This window comes from Oncorhynchus mykiss, chromosome 7 (assembly GCF_057628025.1).
Source record: "Oncorhynchus mykiss isolate SJ-2025 chromosome 7, ASM5762802v1, whole genome shotgun sequence".
NCBI classification, from domain to species: Eukaryota; Metazoa; Chordata; class Actinopteri; order Salmoniformes; family Salmonidae; genus Oncorhynchus; species Oncorhynchus mykiss.
The window spans coordinates 26,820,314-26,847,119 of record NC_143028.1 but is presented as its reverse complement, the minus strand read 5'-3'; the positions used below and the strand labels follow the sequence as shown (position 1 = coordinate 26,847,119).

At 40.6% G+C, this 26,806-nt stretch overlaps 1 protein-coding gene across 12 annotated transcripts in view; it reads right to left on the bottom strand.

The window, feature by feature from the left end:
- The window catches only part of LOC110527653 (receptor-type tyrosine-protein phosphatase T), a 522,557-nt gene that overhangs the window by 89,979 nt on the left and 405,772 nt on the right, over window positions 1-26,806 (bottom strand). For 7 of the 12 annotated variants that reach the window (XM_090240593.1, XM_090240592.1, XM_036983141.2 and 4 more), the window contains one exon: window positions 15,046-15,233. In XM_090240593.1, coding sequence (XP_090096719.1) covers window positions 15,046-15,233 — 188 coding nt within the window. Of the gene's footprint in view, window positions 1-15,036; window positions 15,234-26,806 lie in introns of all 12 variants that reach the window. The other 5 variants (XM_090240585.1, XM_090240586.1, XM_090240587.1 and 2 more) reach the window with 1 other exon arrangement.

The window sequence follows — 26,806 nt, the reverse complement described above, 5'->3', positions numbered from 1 at the left end:
GAAAATTGTATATTTGTAATGCCCTCAAACAACAAGTCAGGCTTAAGCGACCTAATTTCAAAATAGGCCATCACTGTCAATCGTGAATGATAATTCTTCATTACTGGTGAAACGTCCAAACTGCATCTCCATGCTAATCATGTTTGTACTGTTTGCAATAACTTTATTGCAGGTACAGTAGGCAGTTCAATGTATTGAGTAGCTTACACACTGTATCATAAATAAATTTTGATTTCATCAGCTTGAACACATCGTTACAATATACCATATTACAGAATAAAAGAAAAGAGGGGTGAACTACTTGCATATTTTAAACATGCTAACAAATCAATTGTGCAAGTAGTAAACATAAATTACTATGTAGAATCGCTGGAAATTCATTTTAAAACAGCCATAAAATCAAGTTTTTGTTGTGGTGTACTCATGCATCTCAAACTATAACCTAAATGCATGATTACCTCCAGCTTGGTCCAATTCCATCATTACGGAGATCTTTGTGGGCTATACTCGGCCTTGTCTCAGGATGGTAAGTTCGTGGTTGAAGATATCCCTCTAGTGGTGTGGGGGCTGTGCTTTGGCAAAGTGGGTGGGGTTATATTCTTCCTGTTTGGCCCTGTCCGGAGGTATCATCGGATACCATCGCCACAGTGTCTCCTGACCCCTCCTGTCTCAGCCTCCAGTATTTATGCTGCAGTAGTTTGTGTCGGGGGGCTAGGGTCAGTTTGTTATATCTGGAGTACTTCTCCTGTCCTATCCGGTGTCCTGTGTGAATTTAAGTATGCTCTCTCTAATTCTCTCTTTCTTTCTCTCGGAGGACCTGAGCCCTAGGACCATGCCTCAGGATTACCTGGCATGATGACTCCTTGTTGTCCCCAGTCCACCTGGCTGTGCTCCTGCTCCAGTTTCAACTATTCTGCCTGTAATTATTATTATTTGACCATGCTGGTCATTTATGAACATTTGAACATCTTAGCCATGTTCTGTTATAATCTCCACCCGCACAGCCAGAAGAGGACTGGCCACCCCTAATAGCCTGGTTCCTCTCTAGGTTTCTTCCTAGGTTTTGGCCTTTCTAGGGAGTTTTTCCTAGCCACCGTGCTTCTACACCTGCATTGCTTGCTGTTTGGGGTTTTAGGCTGGGTTTCTGTACAGCACTTTGAGATATCAGCTGATGTACGAAGGGCTATATAAATACATTTGATTTGATTTTGAATTCCCATTTACAATTGCACACCCTGACATACCAAGTGTAAGAACCGACGCTGGAGATGAGAAGCAGGTACGGAGAGTGAACATTTAATTTACACTGACATGGAACAGGACAGGAACAGCGTCAGAACTAGGTAAAACAAAGACATACAGCAATCAATGCTGAAGCGGGGAACAGACAGATATAGCGAAGGAAATAACACAAGTGATTGAGTCCATGTTAGTGCAATGAATCGGTGATGCGCGTGATGAGGGGATCAGGCGTGCATAATGATGGTGGCAGGAGTGCGTAGTGCTGGGCAGCCTGGCGCCCTCAAGCGCCAGGGAGGGAGAGCGGGAGCAGGCATGACACCAAGCTAGAACGGGGCCTGCGTCTCAACTAATAGCCAATGTAGGCAAAATATCCCAAGCAGGGCTACAGCCACTCTGGTTTTAGCATCCTCAGCAGAACGGTGTCGCCTGGTCACATGTCGTTCTGGGTTCCACTGCGCAAGAGGGGGTCCATGGAGTTCTATGAACATCAAGGCAGACAGAGTGAATTAAAAAAAAAAAATTCAACATTCTAATTGGCCAAAGTGATGGCCTCCACAGTGCACACACACTTAGCCTACAGTTCTTCATCAATCTCGCCACCATCAGAGAGAAGACAGGGTAATTAAATATAGTTTATTTAGAATGTATCAGAATTAATTTTCCAGAAATAGTTATACCAGCTCTGTGTATTTTCAAATTGGAAAAAAGTGAGGGAGCGCCACACCTCCGTGCTCCAGCAGCATTAGACCCCTGCCCGTAACCTAATCATTAGTGGTACTGAGAGTTCCTCTAATTGCTTTGACGTTGTATGGAGGCATTGTTCAATACAGAGCCATGTTGACTGACGAGTGGCATGGATTGGTATAGCTCGGCTCAGTCCCACATAGTATGTTATCACTTATTTTGCGAAAGGATTATCAATAGTTGCCTCATTTGATACAGCAGCAGTCATAAAATTGACTGTTACCTTGAAGACAAAACAAACTTTTCAACTCTGCATATGACATTTCCTGACATTGCATTTTTACTCCCTCTCTCACTGCAGTTGTTCTCAGGAGACGGGTCAGTGTGTGTGTAGATAACATATGTCTGACAAGGTGGATTCATGCTTCTACTTCATCGCCCTAGACCAATACACCTACAAGGCGGGGGATGCCAAGTTAGGACCTGTGAGTCACCTTTGATCTTGATGCAATGTTCTTCCAATGGTTTAGGGGTCATGGGTGTTCCCAAACTCATCTTTTGCCTTACACAACTCAGCACATACACTACCGTTCAAAAGTTTGGGGTCACTTAGAAATGACCTTGTTTTTGAAAGAAAAGCACAATTTTTGTCCATTAAAATAGCATCAAATTCATCAGAAATACAGTGTAGATATTGTTAATGTTGTAGCTGGATCCGGCTGATTTTTAATGGAATATCTACATAGGCGTACAGAGGCCCATTATCAGCAACCATCACTCCTGTGTTCCAATGGCACGTTGTGTTAGCTAGACCTAAGTAGATTCCACTCAAGGTATAATATAGCTATTTCACTAATTTCCCAATTACCTTGCTTATATATCAAGTTGAAGCTGGTTTTACCAAGTCATTTGGTGCTTACTTTTCAAGCTGGCTAGCAAGCTAAACAGACAGCTCTGAAGCGCATCTGTTTGACATCATGTACCCAAGAACTCAACCAATCACTCGACACAACACTGGACTGGCCAAGGGCAAGCATTTGTTAGCTCTTCCATCACAACAGTGAAAGTGACCAAACTAATGTTTCTAGACACGCACCCACCTCAAAGCCCCCTTCCCGCTAGCCTGAAATCCAAACCAGAAAAAATATAAATTGAAACCCAAAGGTGTCAAGACAAGTGACTGTTGTTGGTTGACAATGATGATTTTAAATGGTTTTACACATTTGAACCATGTTTCCTTGCATACAGATCTATATTTTTGTAGTCATTAATTCATTTTTGATCTGCAGCAATAATGTTGTGCTCGCCCAAAGTGAGTCCGCTCACCGAACATCCTGTTCTCTCAACCAAATTTCTTTCTCAACTGGTCTGTGCGCTCGCGGCACTCATCCTCTGTTTGCGTGACCCATCTTCTGCACTCTCGACTCAGTGTTTGCTTTCTCAATTATGTTTCATCTTGCTCGACAGTGCCATCTCATGCGCAATGGACTTTAGAGGCTGATTTGACCAGATACTCCCTTGACAGATAACAGCACTCACAGCGGAAGCCAGATGAGAGCTCACAAACACTGGGATCAAAGGCAGAGAATGTAAAAAAGTTCAAGATACAAATGAATGGCTCAGTACTGCAGCCTTCAAGACACAGACAGTGCAAGAGAGAGAAAGAGGGAAAGAGAAAACGGTCCTCATGAAACATGATTAAAACATGTTGCTTTGCCACTCTTGGAGGAGAGAGCGCCCCTGGTTACAGCTTGGCTTTTGTGATTCCCTCTGTGTTCCAAACTGACGATAATACAAAGAGGCGGATGCTTGTTCAAGAAAGTTCAGCCAGTCAAATTTTTCCTTTCATTCAAGTTCTTACTATGTGCAGAGTAGTTCAATAGTTCCAGTCTGTTGTGTATATATATATATATACACACAAGCTATATGCTATAATTTCTTAGCCCATGTTAGCTATGGGTTCAGGAGTCAACCCTAATTAGGAAATGTGTAAATAATAAATTAATGAATAAGGCAAGAATGTATAAAAGAAAATGATAGCTGAGCTAACACTCAGAGTTAAGATTCCTTTACAGCTAGGCTGGCTGTCTATAGAGTAAAGGGTTGTATTCACTAGGGGTTCAGCAGTGAAGCTGGAGAAACCCTAATGTATTTGTTGGCGTTATTATTATTATTCCAGTTCCGCAAAAAGTTTGTGGAAATATGTCAATTCCTGTGAGATGGTAAGTTCTAGGTGGGTGCAACCTTGCTTGGGTCACACCCTCTCATGCGATGCCACGCCAATTGGCACATGCTGGTGCTTTAGCAATCAAATGTTGAAAGCTCACACCCCTCACCGTGTGTCGTGAAATTCGGTACATAGGTCCCTTTCCTCACAAGGAACACATTTCCCTGAAGGAACCATGAAGTCCGCCATTATGGATTTTCCACCACTTAGAATTTTGTAAAAACACTACTTTGGTACTGAATGACCGATCTGTACAAAACTTGAAAACTTGACCAAAGTCTCCCAAGGTAATATTTTCCAGGGCAGTATCTCAAACAACAAACATTCACATGGTCTGGCACATGACATATAAATCCGACACGGATATTCGTATTCGGATTTATAACACTGTCAAGACTCAACATACGCAAGGACATTCAGATCGACCACGTGGTGGTGCTACAACGGGCACTTGTTTATACAGTACCTCTTGATCAGTTTGATGAAAGAGTGATGAAAGTTTGCACACATGCTCAAGAAAATGAGTCTAGCTATCCTGTAAAGTGTGGTTCAGTGTGGCTGCATGGTGGCACTGTTGGACGGGAGAAAACATTAATGCAAGTTAATTGACGGCCATATTGTTTCAGCTAATCTTGAAATATATTGGGTTTGAATATGTATATCCATAGATGCTATATGCCAAATTTGGTGCTGATCAGTCCAGTGATTCTGGGAACATCATAAAAAAATGTCAAAGATACATCAAATGCAAATTGCATGGTCAGTTTGATTTTGAGTTCTGATATTTGTCAATTGTGGTAAACAGTACAATAGTAGCTCATCCTAGGGCAATGTGTCCAATTTGTCATGATGGTGGCACGGTAGGCCCATAGCTGAACCCCGGCATTGCTGCTTGCAGCTATCTTTCAACCTGTTCTTGTCCACAGAATTTTTACTGCCTCAGCCCCAGGTACCTATCCAATTATTTAAGACTCTGATATTGACTGTTTCAAATTTAAAGAGTCGATCAGGTAAGAACACCTTTCTATATACCAGTGCGGATGAGTGGAACAAACTAAAGCAACAACTTAAAGCTATACTGAACAGAACTTATTTTATAAACAATGTCAAAAGCTGGCTGATGACTGAACCATTTTCAAATCTGTATCTATGTAATACATCTATGTCTGTACCGCAATGAAAATAAGTAATTCACTGTGTTATCCCTGTCCAAGTTTGTAAAATGTATGAACTGTGTGTATATGCATTTTTGTCAAATAAACTGTAAAATAAAAACAATACAATCAATCAATCAACCCCAAATCCATGACTCATGTAATAATGGGCATCTCTGGCAACACCTGTGTTTGAGCGTTTAGAAACAAAGATTTCAGTGTCATGTTCATCAAGCACCAAAGAAAGCAGAACTAAACAGGGCCCCTCCATAACTGGACTTCAGCAATGCTTGTGTTTCTGCAGCATGACCTAATGAACACGATCCGGGCCTGTATGCCAGTGGGTTGCAGTCCGATGGCTCACTCTGGCTAGTGTTTATCTATCCATCGTTTCCTGTCCGATAATGAGAGCAAGTGGGAGTGAGGTGAATAATTGCACGCCTGCGGCAAAACGTTCAACTTCCCTTTTACTTTACGGTCAGGGGATTGCTGATTTTTTTTTTCAAAAAGAAAAAGAAAATGCCCTTAATGCAATCCCTCTCATCTCCAATCTGTAGTTTTTTGCGCATATTAATATTCTTGAAAAAGAAAAAGGAAAGAGAAAGTGAAGAGGGAGAACTCCCACACTCTCGTCCCCTGGTAGACGGTGGTGATGTGATAAGATAGAGGCAGGGGTGTGGGAGGGAGAGAGGGTCCCTGTACGCAGAGAAATGATAACCCAAAAGGCAGAGGAAGCATTGCCTCCCCCACAGCCTCATCATCACACACGTGCAAGGACACACGCATAAAGACAAATGGACGAATGCATAAACACACACTCTTGCGTGTGGACATACACAAACAACACACAAGCACAAACACATACACACGCATGCACACACAAACGAACACAGACAGAGGCTCATGTTCAGAGCAATACATACACAGACAGACATGCTCACATACAGTACATACTTGCATAAACAACTCAACCAAACCTTTGAAATTTACATTAAAAGAGACGCTGATTGTGAGTACTCCTGGATGCTAGTGCAGTTATGCAGTTCCTGTGAGTGGGTACTCCATGGGTGCTCTATGACCTTTTGTTAATCAACAGATACCTTTTACTGTGGGTCCATTAACCAGCCCTAGTTTTGGCCAGCGTCCCAAATGGCACCCTATTCTCTATATAGTGTACTACTTTTGACCAAAGCCCTATTGGTCTTGCACCCAATAGGGAATAGGTTGCCATTTTGAGACTTGAGAAATGCAAATTAAAAATCATACAATGTGATTTTCTGGATTATTTTTTTTTAGATTCTGTCTCTCACAGTTGAAGTGTACCTATGATAAAAATTACAGACCTCTACATACTTTGTAAGTAGGAAAACCTGCAAAATCGGCAGTGTATCAAATAATGGTTCTCCCCACTGAGATGAGATGAGCAATGCAAGATATGTAAACATTATTAAAGTGACTAGTGACTAGTGATACACTGGTGATACACAGGCTGGTGTTCGCTGACTTTGGAGTCAAGCAAAAGCGACTAAATGGAGGAGGCAACGCGAGTCAATGCAATGGAGCCTGAGGTAACGTTAACCGGTTATGACTGTTGTTGACTAGGCTAGCGTTAGACACTAAACAATTTTGTTGTAACTCTACTTGAAGGAAACTAGCTAATTGAGTCGGAAGTGTTGTGTAACACCCCCCAGCAAATTATGTTAGCAAGCAACTCAACTGCAACTAAAATTGCAACATAGTTCATACGTGTACCCCTGTTATTAGGTGACGTTAGTTTCTTTAGCTAGCTTCCACCTCAAATAACTTAGTGTAATACATTTTGTTGACAGATTTTGTTTTTGTAATGTTTTGTTAGCTCCACCTCATTTAGATAGGCTGAAGTTGACATAGCTAATGTTTGCTGAAAAATAAATGTCCCTGTATTTGCTGTGTGTGTGTTGACAAAGCCTACATGACAGGTATCTTGTCAATGCCAACTGATATATCTGGGTTCCCCACTCAAACGTTCTTAACAAAACTTTTGTTTTCAGGATGACATGCAAATCCATGTTATTTCTAAGGCTATTGTTTATTTCAAGTATATTCTTGAATATAACTATAGACTAATGGATGCCTTAATTGTTTTCTACCAACAGGGAAGACCAGTTAGTACAGCATGCCAAACTGACCCCTTGGTGCCACAGTGTTCATGTGCTGTGGTGGAGAAGAGGTCCACCTGTCACGATCGTTTAGAGAAGGATTGGACCAAGGTGCAGCGTTGTAAGTGTACATCTTTCATTATTTGATTAAGACCAAAAAAAAAACTGAATGTAACGTTTTGTAGCGCTAACACAGCAACTATACAAAAGCAAGATCTCACAAACTAAAGGTGGAAAAAAGGCTGCCTAAGTATGATCCCCAATCAGAGACAACGAAACTAGAATGCCCACCCAAATCACACCCCGACCTAACCACATAGAGAAATAAAAAGGCTGTCTAAGGTCAGGGCGTGACACCACCGGGACGATTACTAAAGAGGTCGGGGCCCAGCTAGATTGTGCTCACGACCATCAGTATACAACCGAGTCTTGCCCCTCTACGCCACAGATGGAGCTGACGGAGAGTGAGATCAGTGAAGACCAGAGCTCGCTGTATGAACCTGAGAGCTCAGAATCACAATCATCAATCACAGTGCGAACCAAGAAATACTATCGATCACTTTGGGGGAGCGGGGTGGTGCTCCGAAAATGGAGAAGTAGCAGGCCATTCAACAGCGAATTCAAAGATACACCCATCCATAAAGGGAATCAAAGTGTAAATGTTTTACCATAGATTTTTTCAATGGATGTGCTACCTTGTCTCGGTCCTGCCGTTTCGACTCTCTCTCTCAACCTATGAATGCTCAGCTATGAAAAGCCAACTGACATTTGCTCCTGAGGTGTTGAATTGTTGCACCCTTTATAACCACTGTGGTTATTATTTGATGTAAAAGGGGCTTTGTAAAATACATTTGAGTGATTGATTGTTTGCTGTGCTGGATGCTGTGTATTCACTAACTGTCTGAGTGATGGAAAATTGTTATAGTATCTGTAACATACTTTGGTGTGTCTTTAATCTGCATATTAAATAACAAAGTCTCTCCCTGCTCTTTTTTCGGTAAAAAAGTTGAGGGATGGGGCTGGAGAAATGTAACCACTCTGAAATTCACAGACAGAGCTATAGATGCAAGGACTGACCACCCATGATATCAACATTGTAATCCTGTTTCTATGATCTGTTTCCACTGTCATGTACCCAGTTTGCTTTGGATAAAGGCATCTGGTAAATGGCATATATTATTAAAGTCTACTTTGACAACTAGCTACCCAGTGTAGTTACCATTACTTTCCAATAAATGGCAACCAAGGCTAGTTGAAGTCACTACTCTAGTGTCAGGGACATGGGATTAGTATGCACTGAAAGTAGTTTATCTGGTTAAGCTTGAACCTGTTGTTAAAGTGGACAAGCTCACTAATACTATTTTTACATAAGGCGCAGGCATTTGGTATATGTTTTAGGCTAGGCTCGATTTACTAAATGAACTGGTTTTAATCAAAAGTTTCTTCAATTCCTTTGCTTCTGGCTATGTGCGCCTTATGGAAGAAACGACACACGCAGGGATGAGACGCCATACAACTCGTCCAAATCTCCCATGTGCCCATAGGGTGAACTGGCGATAAACTGTCAGCCTGTACGCGGAGAAAACAAAATCATAAGAAAAGTTAGTCTGATACCGAAACTAAATCACAATGTATTTATAATGAGCACGCCCCATTATTGGTTAGAATGAAATTTCATGAATCATGATGCTGTCTGCGATTCAAACTCCGGTAGTCTAATCAAAAGGTAAATGTGTCACCATTGTGCCAAACAGCGCTGGTGATAAACATCGTTATAGGATACTGATTATATATATTGAGCCACTACTGATATTAACCTTAAACAATGTATAATCAAGCAAAATGTCACCAATTATTTAACTGGCATATCAGCTGCTGACTGGTTGAGTAACCTCTTCTGCCAAGTCCTTCATAAGGATTAGTGACACGTCCAATAAACACGTCCCCATCCAGACAGACTGACAGGAACCTCTGACTGCCACCATCCTCTGGGATTTTGTGCTGTATCGCCACCATCTCTCTACAATACACACACTCTAGTCATTATTTGGCAGCATCCCCACTCACACTAGTTTGTGTTCGTCTAAGCCGACCCTCTAGCTGAGTTGTTTCAGGCGGTATATCTGTATTGTTACTGCTACAAGAACAAACTCTTTGATCTGGGGCAACGATCGACTCAAACAGGTTTATTGGCTCCCTAACTAATATTATTTCATTCTCTGTAATAAACTCAATCTCTGACTCGGAGCTACTCTGTAAATTCAGCCATCTTTTGGGAGTTCCAAAATGTACTCTCCTGCCAGTGACGCAACAATGTGAATATGGTGATTTACAGGTACAGCTAGCTGGCATTCTAAATCATAGTGTTTCCATTCCCCTTTAAAAGTAGTGCACTATAAAGGGAATAGGGTGCCATTTGGGTTGCATCCATTGTTAGCATACAATGTCACACACAGAGAAGGGGGTAGAGGGTTCTATCTCAAACCATTGTGACGGCGACCAAATGTCCAAATGCTTTTGACTTTGATTCAATTAGTCCTCTCCTTGTTCTTTGTGTCTCTAGATGTCCATGTTAAGTGCTCCGTTCCCCTGTTTGTTTATGTGGGCCCATCCATGTGTGTGGTTTGTGCCAGTGAGGGCTGTCTCCCTCTCTCAGTGCATCTGTCAGGATGTGAGTAATAGACCGATTATGCTGACAAACACACACAGGTGGCCGCTATCGCCTTTATCCAGTCCCCAGATATCTATTTATCTCTCCCACCCTCCCTCCCTCTTTCTCTGCCTCTCTTTAGTCCTGTCTCCTTCTTATTCTCTTTCACATGCTATCTATTTCACACACACACACACACACACACACACACACACACACACACACACACACAGGTTCACAACCCCCACACAACCGTTGAACAAGTCATAAACGATACTGAAGCACATAATGACAGAACACAAATGAAAACATTTGTTTGTGTGTGGCACCATTTGAAATGAGTTGTGGTCTTCTTCACCATAATAGAAAGCACTGAATGTATGTCTCTGAAGATATTCTCCACCCGCAGTCACGATCCACTAGCCACAAGTCATGTTCGGGAATGCATGCCAATTTATTGACTTTCCCCATCGACCGTATGAAAAAATACGACCTTTATATTTTATAAGCACGCATGGACACACAGGCAGCGAGTAAAATATAAGTGCCAAAGGAGTGCCAACTTATTTTGCAATGGGATAGGTGCTGAAATTGTGAGGCAAATCAGGTTAGAGGGGGAAGTGATAACAAAAAGGCGTTATAAAATATCCCCGCTGATGGATGACCCTTTAAATAACAGGCTCAATTGCTGGCTTTATCAGTGCAGGCACAGTGAGTGAGGGAAAAGGCAATGCATCTTAACGACAGGAAAAGGGAAGCTACTGGAGTCCTACAGCAAAGAAGTTGAATAGAACCTTCACAACCTTAACCTTAACAAAGCTCTGAGATTCTTCTTTTCCTAAACTATGAATTTTGGCCCTTATGTACCAAGAAGAGGAAGAAACACTTATTTCACTTAATTACCATAACAGTAAGAGTATCAGTAAAGTATTGTATTACAGAGCCTTAGGAATGGCTTTCTCTAGAAGACCTGTCTATAGATGTAGACACAATAATCGACTACCCACAGCAGTGTGTTGCCGGAAGGCTGACTTTTTTAATGAAAGGGAAAGTTAATACAAGTGGGAATAGACAACTATCAGGGCTCCAGATTATTTAGTCGCATTTTGCGACCCTTTAACTTGGCTTTGCGAGTTACATTTTGAATTGGACGCATTGGTGCAAGCTACACATTCTATCTGGTCACCTCAATCCAATTGTCCCATCTTTGGGGCAGATAAAATCATGAATTTGTTAAACAGTAAAGTGTATTATCCTCAATATTCTGCTGTGCCAGGCCGTTTCTCTGGGGCTGCTATAATGAGCGAGCTTCTCACACTCTCTCTCCCCCTCATGTACCCATCATGATTGTACAACATTTCAAAATTCAATTGCGGGGAAAAAACACAAAATGTGGGGGAAAAAATTCTCCACAATAAAGAGAGGAGTCTCCGCTTTCTGTATGTATAATATAATGTATTTCTCAACAATCATTATTGAGCTCAAAGCACACTGTTTTACAATCAAGTTATCTGATATGGCTTTGAAATACAGAGCGTGTGAAATCTGCCATCGTACAGTAGATTAATACATGGCTACTAGCAGTATATGTTCAATTTAGAGGTAGCGACCTAGTTTATGTGTTTTGAGTTTCCACTTCCTCAGGTGGGGAATTAGCCTCAATTGAATTAGGCCTATATAATATTTTATAAAATATACAATATTTTCAGAATACGCTAAAATCTCAGGATATGAAATGAATAACAAGAAGAAGAAGAAGAAGAACTGATGAAACTGAATGGGAAAAATATTTTTTATCATTTGTATTTTGTATTTATACCTTTGGTTATTCGATCTGGTCACTAACATATGCCTATGACTTTGCAGCACATTCTTGTTTCAAAAACATTGAATCTGTGCTTCAGAACCAAAAAGTTGTGTGTCTTGACTGTTGACCAATGACCAGTCATCATCATTAGTGCGTAAAGGCAGGTGCATATATTCAGATTAGTGACCAGAAAGCCCTTGTTTCATTTTCTCAGGTTTTGTCTGGCAAAAACAGAGTAGCCTACTTACATTACGTTAATATTATCCATAGAAAGTACTGTTTAGCAATCTGCTATGGACGCTATCTGGTGATTTCATTGATCATCTTCATATTTCAAATAGACCTAGTGTGGTTGGGTTATAATTATATACCTCAGTGGTACTGGCAATATGTTTAAAGATATCTGTAACATTGCACAACCTCAATACTTAGGGAATGAAGGTTTAACATATTCTGGCCAATTGATTATGATATTTGTGAGGAAGAAAAAGGCTACAGATGGATCATGTTTCCCATCCGATCCTTCACCCTCCACCCTCCGCTGCTTACAGTTAGGCCATGCCATCCTGCTTGCTCTGGAATCCAGAGGAGTGGTAATGCGACATGATATCCCTACTCGATATCGACGGCTAACATGAATCACTTTCAGATCAAAATGCAGGAGTAAAACAAAGTTTATTTATGTATCTTGTGCATCACTGTTTATGGCTGTAATGACATTTGCGCAGTGATTGTGCGCATGTGCGTGTGTGGGGGTCGCAAGCTTTGAAACATTCCTTTTTGGGGGTCTCAAAAAAAGTTTGAAAACCAGTGAGCTGGCGAGCAGATTGCTGATTTGCTGTACAGCTATAGGATCGGGTGCAGCACAAACATCAAATTGGAGTGAGAGATGATTGCCATAAATTAATATAAAAAAACAACTTTTGGGTGATCAAGTAAATTAACCATTTACTTTGCAAGATCACCAGCAATGGGGCATCAAGCAATGATTACTAGCATATGCCTATTGGTCTTTTAGCATGTCATAATTGCTTCAAATGTATAATTTAGTTGCATTTGGAATTTGTTGTCAACATTAATTATTACATTTTTTTGTGTTGTAGAGAAAATAATGAAAAGGGCTGTCTTGTAGCCTCAATAAATAGACAAAGGTTAGTAGTAGTTGAAAAAGTCATTGCATGTATAGGTTTATTTTACTTGACTTGAAACTTGAAAAAGATTTTGACTCGACTTAACTTGACTTGCTCTTACTGTGGAATAGAGGTCGACCGATTAATCGGAATGGCCAATTAATTAAGGGCCGATTTCAAGTTTTCATAACGTTCGGTATTTTTGGGCGCCGATATTACTAGATATTATCTAGCGTGTCCTGCGTTGCATATAATCTGACTGAGCATACAAGCATACAAGTATCTAAGTATCTGACTGAGCGGTGGTAGGCAGAAGCAGACGCGTAAACATTAATTCAAACAGCACTTTCGTGCGTTTTGCCAGCAGCTCTTCATTGTGCGTCAAGCATTGCGCTGTTAATGACTTCAAGCCTATCAACTCCCGAGATGAGGCTTGTTTATGACTTCAAGCCTATCAACTCCCGAGATGAGGCTGGTGTAACTGAAGTGAAATGGCTAGCTAGTTAGCGTGCGCTAATAGTTTTTAAAACTTCACTCGCTCTGAGCCTTGGGGTGGTTGTTTCCCTTGCTCTGCATGGGTAACGCTGCTTCGATTGTGGCTGTTGTCATTGTGTTGCTGGTTCGAGCCCAGGGAGGAGCGAGGAGAGGGACGGAAGCTATACTGTTACACTGGAAATACTAAAGTGGCTATAAGAACATCCAATAGTCAAAGGTTAATGAAATACAAATGGTATAGAGGGAAATAGTCCTATAATTCCTATAATAACTACAACCTAAAACTTCTTACCAGGGAATATTGAAGACTCATGTTAAAAGGAACCACCAGCTTTCATATGTTCTCATTCCTGAGCAAGGAACTGAAATGTTAGCTTTCTTACATAGCACATATTGCACTTTTACTTTCTTCTCCAACAATTTGTTTTTGCATTATTTAAACCAAATTGAACATGTTTAATTATTTACTTGAGGCTAAATTGATTTTATTGATATACATTATATTAAGTTAAAATAAGTGTTCATTCAGTATTGTTGTAATTGTCATTATTACAAATACATTTTTTTTTTAAATTGGCCGATTAATCGGTATCGGCTTTTTTGGTCCTCCAATAATCGGTAGCGGTATCGGCGTTGAAAAATCATAATCGGTTGACCTCCACTGTAGAATGCACGACTTGGGCTTGACTCAAGACTTGACCCAATCTTTTTGGGACTCGACTTGGAGACTTGGACCTTGTGACATGAGACGTTTTTGTGACTTGGTCCCATCTCTGCTAGAGTTATTTTTACATTCACATCTGAGTCATTTAGCAGGCACTCTTATCCAGCGCAACTCATCGTACTTAAAAAAAAGGCTGAACCAGCTATGTATAGGTAAATAGGTATATCTGCAGTAATATTGATAGTTCCATGCTTTTCACTCTCAGGAGAAAAATAAAACTAATTGGAGGAGTGATTAGGCATTAGGAATATGACTGTGGGCATATTTAATTGTATTATGCCACATAACTTAACTTATGTGTCACTTTTGTGCCACCAAATTTAAATACTTTACTGGACTTAAGATGCAATGCCGAGTAATAAAAAATCATATTCTAAGACGAGTCGTGCATTGATCAATAGGATTGGGTGGAAGTCCGTTTAATATTTCAGAGAATACTAATGATGTTTTTAAATGTGATTTTCAATAAATATTTGATGTGTTTCCCTTATTCTAAAGAGGGAAAGTGCAAATTAGATGTCATCATATAATTCAAACAGAGATGTGAGCTAATGGTAATGCATATGGGGCAAGGAATCAAATCAACTCAAACAGATCACAAACAACAATAGGATTGCTTAAAGACAGAAAGACAGAAATGCAACTGGATTATGTCTGGTCTAAGTGTAAAACGTCTTGTAAAAGTGCAAACTGACGATATTGGACAGTTCCTGGCCACATTGACGCAGCCTAATGTCAAAAACCACACTTAGAATTCTCTGCAATGTTGATAAAACCGTACTAACCATTCTTACCTCATACTCTTCCTTGAAGCCGTAGCCCTGGCCACACTTCATCTGGGTGATGTGCTGGAGGAGGTCGGCTACACGGATGGCTGGCTGGAACTGGCCTGCTTGGTAGGACATCTCTACTGACTCACAGCCCCCGTATGGGTACGTCTGGATGGTCAACGATGGCTGAGCCAACTCACTATGGCTGCTGTCTGTGGAACAAGGAGAACAAACTCAGTATCCACTTACTCTGTGATATTTGGGTTAGCATTGAACCACATAGCGGTCAGTCTGTGTAAGAAGGATGCAATGGAACTCATTTTAATATAATGAAATCTCTTGTTTTCATGAAATGTTGTTCTCCCAAACATATTGACTGTAGTACTCGCGGTGCTAAAACACTCGACAACTGTTACTCCAACTTCTGGGATGCCTGGAAGGTCCTCCCCTGCCCTCCTTTTGGGCAAATCTGACCACAACTCCATTTTGCTTCTCCCATCGTATGGGCAGAAACTCAAATAGGAAGTACACGTGCTAAGGACTATTCAACGCTGGTCTGACCAATCAGAATCCACGCTTCAAGATTGTTTTGATCACGCGGACTGGGATATGTTCCGGGTAGCTTCCGAGAATAATATTGACGAATACACTGTTCAACGGCACAGACACGATGTGGCAGGGTCTACAGACAATCACCGACTACACAAGAAAAACCAGCCACGTCGCGGACACCGACGTCTTGCTTCCGGACAAGCCAAACACCTTCTTTGCCTGCTTTGAGGATAACACAATGCCACCGATGCGGCCCGATACCAATGACAGTGGCCTCTCCTTCTCTGTGGACGATGTGAGTAAGACATTTCAGCGTGTTAACCCTCGCAAGGCTGCCGACCCAGACGGCATCCCTAGCCGCATCCTTAGAGCATGCACAGACCAGCTGGCTGGTGTGTTTACGAACATATTCAATCTCTCCGTATCCTAGTCTGCTTCAAGATGGCCACCATTGTTCCTGTACCCAAGAAAGCAAAGTTAATTGAACTAAATTACTATTGCCCCGTAGCACTCCTGTCATCATAAAGTGCCTTGAGAGACTAGTCAAGGATCATTTCACCTCTACCTTACCTGTTACCCTAGACCCACTTCAATTTGCTTACCGCCCCAATAGATCCACATATTTTGCAATCGCCATCACACTGCATACTGCCCTGTCCCATCTGGACAAGAGGAATAAATATGTAAGAATGCTGTTCATTGACTAAAGCTCAGCATTCAACACCATAGTACCCTACAAGCTCATCATTAGGCTCGAGGCCCTGCCCGCAACCACAGGGCTCACCAGAGGGTGGTGGGGTCTGCCCAACGCATCACCGGTGGCAAACTACCTGCCCTCCAGGACACCTACAGCACCCGATGTCACAGGAAGGCCAAAAAGATCATCAAGGACAACAACCATCCAAGCCACTGCCTGTTCACCCCGCTATGATCCAGAAGCACATAGAGGCTGCTGCCTACAGTATATACAGGCTTAAAATCACTGGCCAGTTTAATAAATGGAACACTAGTCACTGTCTACATATCTTGCAATACCCATCTCATATGTACAGTGCCTTGCGAAAGTATTCGGCCCCCTTGAACTTTGCGACCTTTTGCCACATTTCAGGCTTCAAACATAAAGATATAAAACTGTATTTTTTTGTGAAGAATCAACAACAAGTGGGACACAATCATGAAGTGGAATGACATTTATTGGATATTTCAAACTTTTTTAACAAATCAAAAACTGAAAAATTGGGCGTGCAAAATTATTCAGCCCCTTTACTTTCAGTGAGGCAAACTCTCTCCAGAAGTTCAGTTAGGATCTCTGAATGATCCAATGTTGACCTAAATGACTAATGATGATAAATACAATCCACCTGTGTGTAATCAAGTCTCCGTATAAATGCACCTGCGCTGTGATTGTCTCAGAGGTCCGTCAAAAGCGCAGAGAGCATCAAGAAGAACCACGAACACACCAGGCAGGTCCGAGATACTGTTGTGAAGAAGTTTAAAGCCGGATTTGGATACAAAAAGATTTCCCAAGCTTTAAACATCCCAAGGAGCACTGTGCAAGCGATAATATTGAAATGGAAGGAGTATCAGACCACTGCAAATCTACCAAGACCTGGCCGTCCCTCTAAACTTTCAGCTCATACAAGGAGAAGACTGATCAGAGATGCAGCCAAGAGGCCCATGATCACTCTGGATGAACTGCAGAGATCTACAGCTGAGGTGGGAGACTCTGTCCATAGGACAACAATCAGTCGAATATTGCACAAATCTGGCCTTTATGGAAGAGTGGCAAGAAGAAAGCCATTTCTTAAAGATATCCATAAAAAGTGTTGTTTAAAGTTTGCCACAAGCCACCTGGGAGACATACCAAACATGTGGAAGAAGGTGCTCTGCTCAGATGAAACCAAAATTGAACTTTTTGGCAACAATGCAAGACGTTATGTTTGTCGTAAAAGCAACACAGCTGAACACACCATCCCCACTGTCAAACATGGTGGTGGCAGCATCATGGTTTGGGCCTGCTTTTTTTCAGCAGGGACAGGGAAGATGGTTAAAATTGATGGGAAGATGGATGGAGCAAAATACAGGACCATTCTGGAAGAAAACCTGATGGAGTCTCCAAAAGACCTGAGACTGGGACAGAGATTTGTCTTCCAACAAGACAATGATCCAAAACATAAAGCAAAATCTACTGCTCTCCATCCAACCTCACTGAGCTCGAGCTGTTTTGCAAGGAGGAATGGGAAAGAATTTCAGTCTCTCGATGTGCAAAACTGATAGAGACATACCCCAAGCGACTTACAGCTGTAATCGCAGCAAAAGGTGGCGCTACAAAGTATTAACTTAAGGGGGCTGAATAATTTTGCACGCCCAATTTTTCAGTTTTTGATTTGTTAAAAAAGTTTGAAATATCCAATAAATGTCGTTCCACTTCATGATTGTGTCCCACTTGTTGTTGATTCTTCACAAAAAAATACAGTTTTATATCTTTATGTTTGAAGCCTGAAATGTGGCAAAAGGTCGCAAAGTTCAAGGGGGCCGAATACTTTCGCAAGGCACTGTATGTACTCTATCCTATACTATTCTACTGTATCTTATTCTATGCCACTCTGACATTGCTCATACATATATTTATATATTCTTAAATCCATTCCTTTACTTAGATTTGTGTGTATTGGGTATATGTTGCGTAATTGTTACATATTACTGCATCGTCGGAGCTAGAAGCACAAGCATTTCGCTACACCCACAATAACATCTGCTCAACAGGTTAATGTGACCAATACAATTTGATTTGATTTGATTTCTTTCAGTGGAGACCTCTCTAGCTCTCTGCAGGTCTTGAAAAACTTTAAAAGCATGAGATCTTCAAACTCTTACAGTTGACTCTCCACAGACCCTGTTTCCAGACAACAGCCTTCCTTTATCTCGCTGCTACTCAGTCATTAATGATGATATTCAAAGTTAAATGGATAATCCAAGGGACACTTTGCTTTACTACTTGAAATACATTCTTGTAATTGAGTCTTCCTAAGATTAGGATTGGTGAGTTTGAAGTAGTACATTGCTTCTAATGAGTCCATTAAGAAGAGGAATCAGGAGATGAGTGGCAGAGAAATTCTCCATATTACAAGCATGAAATACCTAAAGTACCATTGCAAATGTGGTAGGCTAAAATCACCCGTGTTTTATTAATGTGGATATTTGCATCTTAATTACACACTTAGCTCTATTTTCGACTGGCTCTAAGGAGGCGCAAGTGTCAAATTCACGTTAGTTTTCAATTTCGTTGTGTCAAAACTGGCACACTGGCATTTTCCAGCCCTAATGCCAGATTCGGCAATTTACCTGTCTAACATCAGCTTGCTTGCGAGGTGGAAGGGGTGGCAATGATTGAGGTGTGTCCTTAAAAACAATCGCAAAAGTGATAATTTCAGGCAGCGCTTTTGGTAAGTTTTAAGACCCACAAAAAGCAGGTCTTAAAAGTAATGCAGTTGATAATAGCTTGGATTTTGAGAGTGGAAGTGCAGCCTATTCAGTCATGGCGCACATTGCCCATGGAAGGAGAGATGTGCCTTTTGTACGGGTGAATCTCATTATGATTTTTTTTATTTTATTATTTTAACCTTTATTTAACTAGGCAAGTCAGTTAAGAACACATTCTTATTTATAATGACGGCCTAGTTCAGGGGCAGAAAGACAGATTTTGACCTTGTCAGCTCGGGGATTCAATCTAGCAACCTTTCAGTTAATGCCCCAACGCTCTAACCACTAGGCTACCTGCCATCCCAAAAGAAACATACAAAACTATTAAACACCAAGCATATCCTACCCTCCCCTTGATCAAGGCTGGTTTAGCAGCATCGCATATGTGCGTCTTTTTATCCTGGCCATTAGTCAAAAGAGGCCTATGAATAAAGGGTTTTAATGGTGTACTGAGAGTGCTTTGCCCTCACTCTTTTTCATTATTCACAATTAACATACAGTACCTGTATTTTGCTTGTTTAAGTAGGCTATCCATCCCCATTATCAAAGAGCACCCCTTGTCCGATTACCAAAGACACACTTCTCCAAACGATTCAGTCATCCTATATTGTCAAATCAACAGCAGATTTTTGAGAGAATCTGCCTTGCACATACAGTGGTTCCTCATTTAAAAGTTGCAGTATAGGGTGGTATGCTGTGGTAGGGTTCAGCGCTTTACAGTACTTGCCCTTAATGATCAATTTAACCACCAGAGGGCATCTTTGAGCACAGATACTACATCCTTTGACCACTGCATTTTGAGATTATGCATGACCTTTTATTGATGAAAAGGTGCTGATCCTGGTCTTTATTATTTATGATGTTTTGCTGATATTTTTGCTAAATAACGACATGTTAGGGTGTTTCGATTTTACAGTAGCCTATGTAGGCCTGTAGCATACTGTACCTACACAATCAGTTTATACAACTCCTCCAAAAATATAAATATGGGCAGAATATTGTATAAAATATGTATATTGTTAAAGACTGACATTTGGTAGTTTCAATTAAATCTGTTTTCTTTCATTCAAATGTGACTCGTTTCATACTCCTTCCATTTAAGCCTACATTTAGGCCTGTGTGTGCACTGTGCCAACAGTACAATGAAACGAGAGATGTGATTTATGATATCATGCTGCTGACCTGGTCCTATCTATATTGTTGCTGGTTTAAAAAACAGTTTCATTATTTTTCATTTCATTTGATTAAAAAAACCAAACTTATTATAAATATTCACCGTCCAAGAGTTTATGACGAGAACGTACATGGGTTGAATGCAATGCAATTTATTCAGCTATTTCTGGAGAAGTGCTAATGTGATCTGTAAGATGGTTCCATTATGTTTATTAAGCATTACATTTTGCAAGCAGTATAATAGTAAGTGGATATTCCCCCTTTCTCTTTATATTGGATCTTTATCCAGCGCCTGTGAAACTTTTGGATGTGCATATGTGACTCATTTAAGGAAACTAAGCATGTAGCGCGTCAATACTTCACAGGAGTGCCATTTGAACGTAAACATTTTTTTAAATCAAAATTGTTTTTCGACAGAAATGCCTTCTGGAACATGTAAACCTTCATGTGCCTTAATAACAAACTTGTATTCAATCTGTAAATACAAATAAATTGTTAAATTTCAAGCCTAGTTGGTTTAGCCACGGAAAAAGGCAGGAACTTTCCCACTAGCCATGATTGGCTTTGATAATGGATGGACTGAACATGCCGAGAGATTGGATTGTTCGGATTGGTCTGCCATATAGCACACTTCTGTCTATAACATGAGCTGGTCAGTATGTGTAGGTAATGCTTACTAAACAACTTTTTGGAAAAATATCATGTAGTAGAACTGCGAAAGTGTTGCTCTCCACATTCTGGAAGACCAAGTTTTGAAATCAGTGGAATTCCCGGTGGAATTAGAGTATGATAGCGAAGGAGATGGAAAACAATTCTGTGGTTTGATTGCAAATATGCAGATGGATTCAAAAAGAGAACACACAGAAGGCTGTTGTATAAAACACCTGGCACCGGATTACATCTTCAAAGGCAACCATGGCATCAGTGACAGAGCGGGAGAAGTGTCCTCCATGTATGCAGGTAATTCAGTCAGAAAGTCATTTTCATTTCAAGTTAAAGTGTACTGTTTGGTAGCTAGCTAACATAAACTGGCTGACTCACTAGCTAATGTTACGTGCATGATCTGTGTCATAATATTATTCAGATCTCTGAGCCATTTGCATTGCTAGTTATAACCTAAAGTTAGCTAGCTAACATTGAATCTGGTTGGTTAGTTACCTGCAGATTCATGCAGGATAGTATCATTATGAGTTGGGATTATGGTTCATTGTTTAGCTAGCTACATGTCTAAACAAAAGACTTCACTATGAAAATAACCATTTCAATCGAATGCTCATGATGTCACTGCAGCAACTGTCGGTAGACATAGCTGGTAAATTCGATCAGGCTATCTACTCCAATTTCAGAGCACTCTCGTCTAAGTGTGCCAGAGCGCAGAGAAACTTGCACAGTTACAGCCTAACTACCTCTGCTAGGGTGAGTAAAATGGTCAGAGTGAGTTGTTCTCTCATTTGTGTCTGACAGCTAGCCAACGTTAGCCAATTAACTTGAGTGCTGTTTTTAGGTCAGAACGCTTGTATCAAACCTACTCCTCAGCCAGAGCGTCCAGTGTGCTCTCTGAACGCTCTGAATTTACAAACAGACAATCTGACAACGCTCTTAGTTTACGAATGTCCAGAGCACACTCTGAGAGCACTCTGGCTCTCCAGATTGAATTTACAAATACACCCGTAGTATAAACTAGCCTTTAGTCTTGAAATCTTTGGTTGTTTACTGCATGGCCTCACATGTGAATCCTTAAATAGATGGGTGGGGTTAAGGCTTTTAAGAGGGAGCAAATGATGCTGAATTGGGTGTAGACAAAGGAGAGCTCGCCAATAGGTTTACCAAAACATTCAAGGGCCAACTTTCAAAGCAGAATTACTTTCCCATTGTTCCTCAACTGTAGTATGTTATAACATTTCATACACTACAGTCTCTACTTTTATCCAATGTAAAAAACACAATTTCAAATGTGAATTGAGACGGTCAGTCACATAACCTTCCATTGTCTGGATCTTTTTCCAGCTCCTGTGAAAAGTTTGGATGTTCGTAAAAACCCTCCATAGTCGAAATGGAGAAATGATGGTGCCTGTAAATGTATTTATAGCCTATTTAAAATAAGTTGTTTTGTTTTTATTAGAATTTGATTAGAATTCTACAGTATTTTTAAGCCTTATCAATAGCGTAGTGAATTTAATATTGCTTATGGACTACATTTGGCACATCCAGACTGCAATTTACAGTATAGGCCCAGCCCTTACACAGAACCCTCAGAAAGTGTAGTCACCCCTTGACTTATTCCACATTTTGTGTTGTTACATACTGAATTCAGAATTATTACATAGATTGTTTTTCTCACCCAGCTACACACAGTAGCCCAATACAAAGAAACCTGTTTTTATAAATGTTAGCAAATTAATTGAAAATTAAATATGGAAACATCTAATTTCCATTAGTATTCACACCCCTTAGTCAATACTTTGTAGATGCACCTTTGGCGGCGATTAGAGCTTTGAGGTGTCTTGGGTATGTCTGTATCAGCTTTGCACATCTGGATTTGGGGATTTTCTCCCATTCGTCCTTGTAGAGTTTCTCAAGCTCTGTTAAGTTAGATGGTGGCGATGAACAGCAATCTGTAAGTGTTTCCAGTGATTTTCAATGGGATTCAAGTCTGGGCTTTGGCTGAGCCACTCAAAGAATTTCACATTATTGTTCTGAAGCCATTCCAGCGTTGCTTTGGCTGTATGCTTGGGGTCATTGTCCTGTTGGAACGTAAATATTTGCCACCAGTCTAAGGTCGTGTGCACTCTGAAGCAGGTTCTCATCAAGGATTTGCCTGTATTTGATTTGGCCCCATTCATTGTTCCCTTTATCCTTACTAATATTCCAGTCCCCACAGCATGATGCTGCCATAACCATGCTTCACTGTAGGGATGGATTTGGATGTGTGATGAGCTGTGCCTGGTTTTCTCCAGACATAGCGCTTTGCATTCAGTCCAAAGAGTTACTTTTTTGTCTCATTAGACCACATAATATTTTGCCTTATGCGCTCAGAGTCAGAATCCAGGCGTACTGTCATGTGTCTTTTTCTAAGGAGCGACTTCCTTCTGTCCACTCTCTCATAAAGCCCAGATTGGTGAAGTACTGTAGAGACTGTTGTCCTTCTGGCAGGTTCACATCTCAGTCAAGGAACTCTGTAGTTCTGTCAGAGCGGTCATTGGGTTCTTGGTCACCTCCCTGACCAAGGTTCTTCTTGCCCGTTTGCTCAGTTTGGTCATAAGGCCAGCTCTAGGCAGTGTCCGAGTAGTTCCATATGTTTTCTATTTCCCAATGATGGAGACCACTGGGCTTTTTGAAACTTTCAACTTTCTAGGAGTATTGGTTTTATACCCTTCCCCAGATATATGCCTTATCACAATGTTATCTTGAAAATCTAAGAACAATTACTTGGACTTCATGGTATAGTTTCTGCTCTGACATGCACTCTCATTTGTGGGACCTTAAAGAGACAGGTGTGTTTCTTTCTAAATCATGTCCAAACAATTGAATTAACCACAGGTGGACTCCAATCAAGTTTCAGTGACATCTCAAGGATGATCAAAGGAAATTGTGGGAAGACTTGAAGATTGCTGTTCACGGCCGCTCCTCATCTAATTGAGCTTGAGAAAATCTGAAAGAAAGAATGGGAGAAAATCCCCAAATCCAGATGTGGAAAGCTGATAGACACATTTTTTTAAATTTGATTTCATTTTATTTAGCTAGGCAAATCAGTTAAGAACAAAATCTTATTTGGTGTCCCAATGCATACCCAAGACCACTCAAAGCTCTAATCGCCGCCAAAGGTGCTTCTACAAAGTACTGACTCAGAGGTGTGAATACTTATGTAAATTATATAATTCTGTATTTGAATTTTCTAAAAACATATTTTCACTTTGTCATTATGGGGTATTGTGTGTAACAGGTTGTAACACAATGTGTAATAAATCAAGGAGAATGAATACTTTCAGAAGTCACTTTATCAATGTGAATGCTATAGCCTACGTTTAACAATGTACAGTATTTCAATATTAAAGTAATGCAATTAGAATAATGTGGACTGTAAACATGTTCAACATATTTAGCAAATATAGGGCAGGCTATTTAACAAACTAGGCTATAATGGACTTACATTCAAATTGTAGTTGATGACAATGTAATACATAAAATACTGTAAATACACAACTTGAAGCAACTACATACACTGAATATACAAAACATGAATTACACCTTCCTAATATTGAGTTGCACTCCCTATTACCCTCATAACAGCCTCAATTCATCAGGGCATGGGCACTACAAGGTGTCGAAAGCGTTTCACAGGGATGCTGGCCCATGTTGACTCCAATACTTCCCACAGTTGTGTCAAGTTGACTGGATGTCATTTGGGTGGTGGACCATTCTTGATACACATGGGAAACTGTTGAGTGTGAAAAACCTAGCAGCATTGCAGTTCTGGCCCCAACCCTTGTGACTGGCATTTGCACCCATACCCCATTCAAAGGCACTTAAATATTTTGTTATACCCATTCACCCTCTGAATGGCACACATACACAATCCATGTCTCAATTGTTTCAAGGTTTAACAACCTTTGTTTAACCTGTCTCCCCCCCTTCATCTACACTGATTGAAGTGGATTTAACAAGTGACATCGATAAGGGATCATAGCCTTCACCTGGATTCACCTGGCCAGTCTATGTCATGGAAACAGCAATGTTTTGTATACTCAGTGCGTTTAGCCATGGAGCATGTTCTGATTGGCAACCGGAGCACAGTCTCATCACTCTAATTAATGTTGTTTCGTGGTAATGTTCTATCTGGGCTGTGTTTACATTTCTGCTCATTACTCACACATCTCCATTTCCCATCGCTCCATTTCTCCATAATTATTACTGATGGGAGATGGAGATGTACACCGGCATGTAATGTGGTTACGTTGTTTTAGCATCTGCTTACATGGAGGTGGGTAAGGAGAGACGCTTAGCCATAGGACAGGGAGCAGGTACTGACTTTACAGTGGAGATGGTAGAGGTCCACTTAATCCTACCCAAAGTGTGCCCTCTACAGCCTATTCAGACCATACCTAATTCATTATTAGTTTGTTTTGTCTCTAAAACAAGAACATATCTTAAAGTGGCAGCCCTGAGGATATATTATGTTGTAAATATTACCAATAAACAGACTCAATCCTATCAAAAGCTTCTGACATATCGAGCGGCTAATGCTTGGGGTTTGAAGGTCAAATATGCATTTAGTCAACCAGGAAATGTATTCACAATGTGTCTTCTTGCCTGTAACTTAGATTACAATATATTCATGCTAATCATTTCATTTATTGACCTCAGAGGGAAGTTTTTGTTGCTTGAGAACATGTACTTTTCATGACTTCATTATCATGGCTCACAGATGCATGAGCACTGATCCTGGCTCCATGTGATCATGGGTAAGTGAGAAATACAGGACTTACACACATACACATTGGCATGTTAGACAGAGTCAATGACCTTTCAGGAAATGTCTGTTCTTTCTTCAAATCAAATTGTATTTGTCACATGCCCCCGAATACAACAGGTAGACCTTACCATAAGATGCTTACTTACACGCCCTTAACCAACAATGCAGTTCAATAAATATAGTTTTTACTAAATAAATTAAAGTAAAAATGTAATAAAAAGTAGCACAATAAAATAACTATAATGAGGCTATATACAGGGGGGGTACAAGTACTGAGTCAATGTGCAGAGGTACAGGTTAGTCAAGGTAATTCGTACATGTACGAAGGATTAAAGTACTATGCATAGATAATAAGCAGCGAGTAGCAGCAGTGTAAAAATAGAGGGGGGTGGGGGTCAATGTAAATAGTAATGAAGGCCATTTGATCAATTGTTCAGTCTTATGGCTTGGGAGTAGAAGCTGTTAAAGAGCCTCTTGGACCTAGACTTGGCGCTCCGGTACCACTTGCCGGGTATCTCACAGAGAGCAGGTTGTTCTGTTGTGAATATTGCTCTGTTGTGAAGAAAGGCAGAAAAGCTTGGCTCAGGTTATGAGGGTGCAGGGCTCGTAACACGCCATACTGAGAAATATTATTTTCAAGCAAAAAATACATTGAGTACAATATGATGCTCAGAGATACTATGGGAGCTTAGATAAAATTACAATGTCTCAAAATGAACATCCTGTTTTGCAGAAGTTGTTCTGATAAAGGCCATTGCTTTTGAATTAATTTCAGAATTTTAGTGTGCAGTTCTTCCCTGAGGTGCAGACTAATGGTTAGTGTTGAGCTCAATTAAGCTTGAGCATTAAGCTCAATTATCGGCAATGCAACATTATCGCAACAACGCTGCTCCAGACCATTAGCAATAATTACCATCCATAACAAAATATATTGGACAACTCTTTGAGTCGGGACAAGATAATTCCGTTTGAAATTACCTAAAATGTACATCCATTCTAAAGAATATGTCTGGAGAAAATTTTAAATAATTTGCAATGAAATTCCAACCGTAGAATTGAATCATTCTCTAAAGCCTACTAGGAACCAAAAATGCCCTTCTTTAA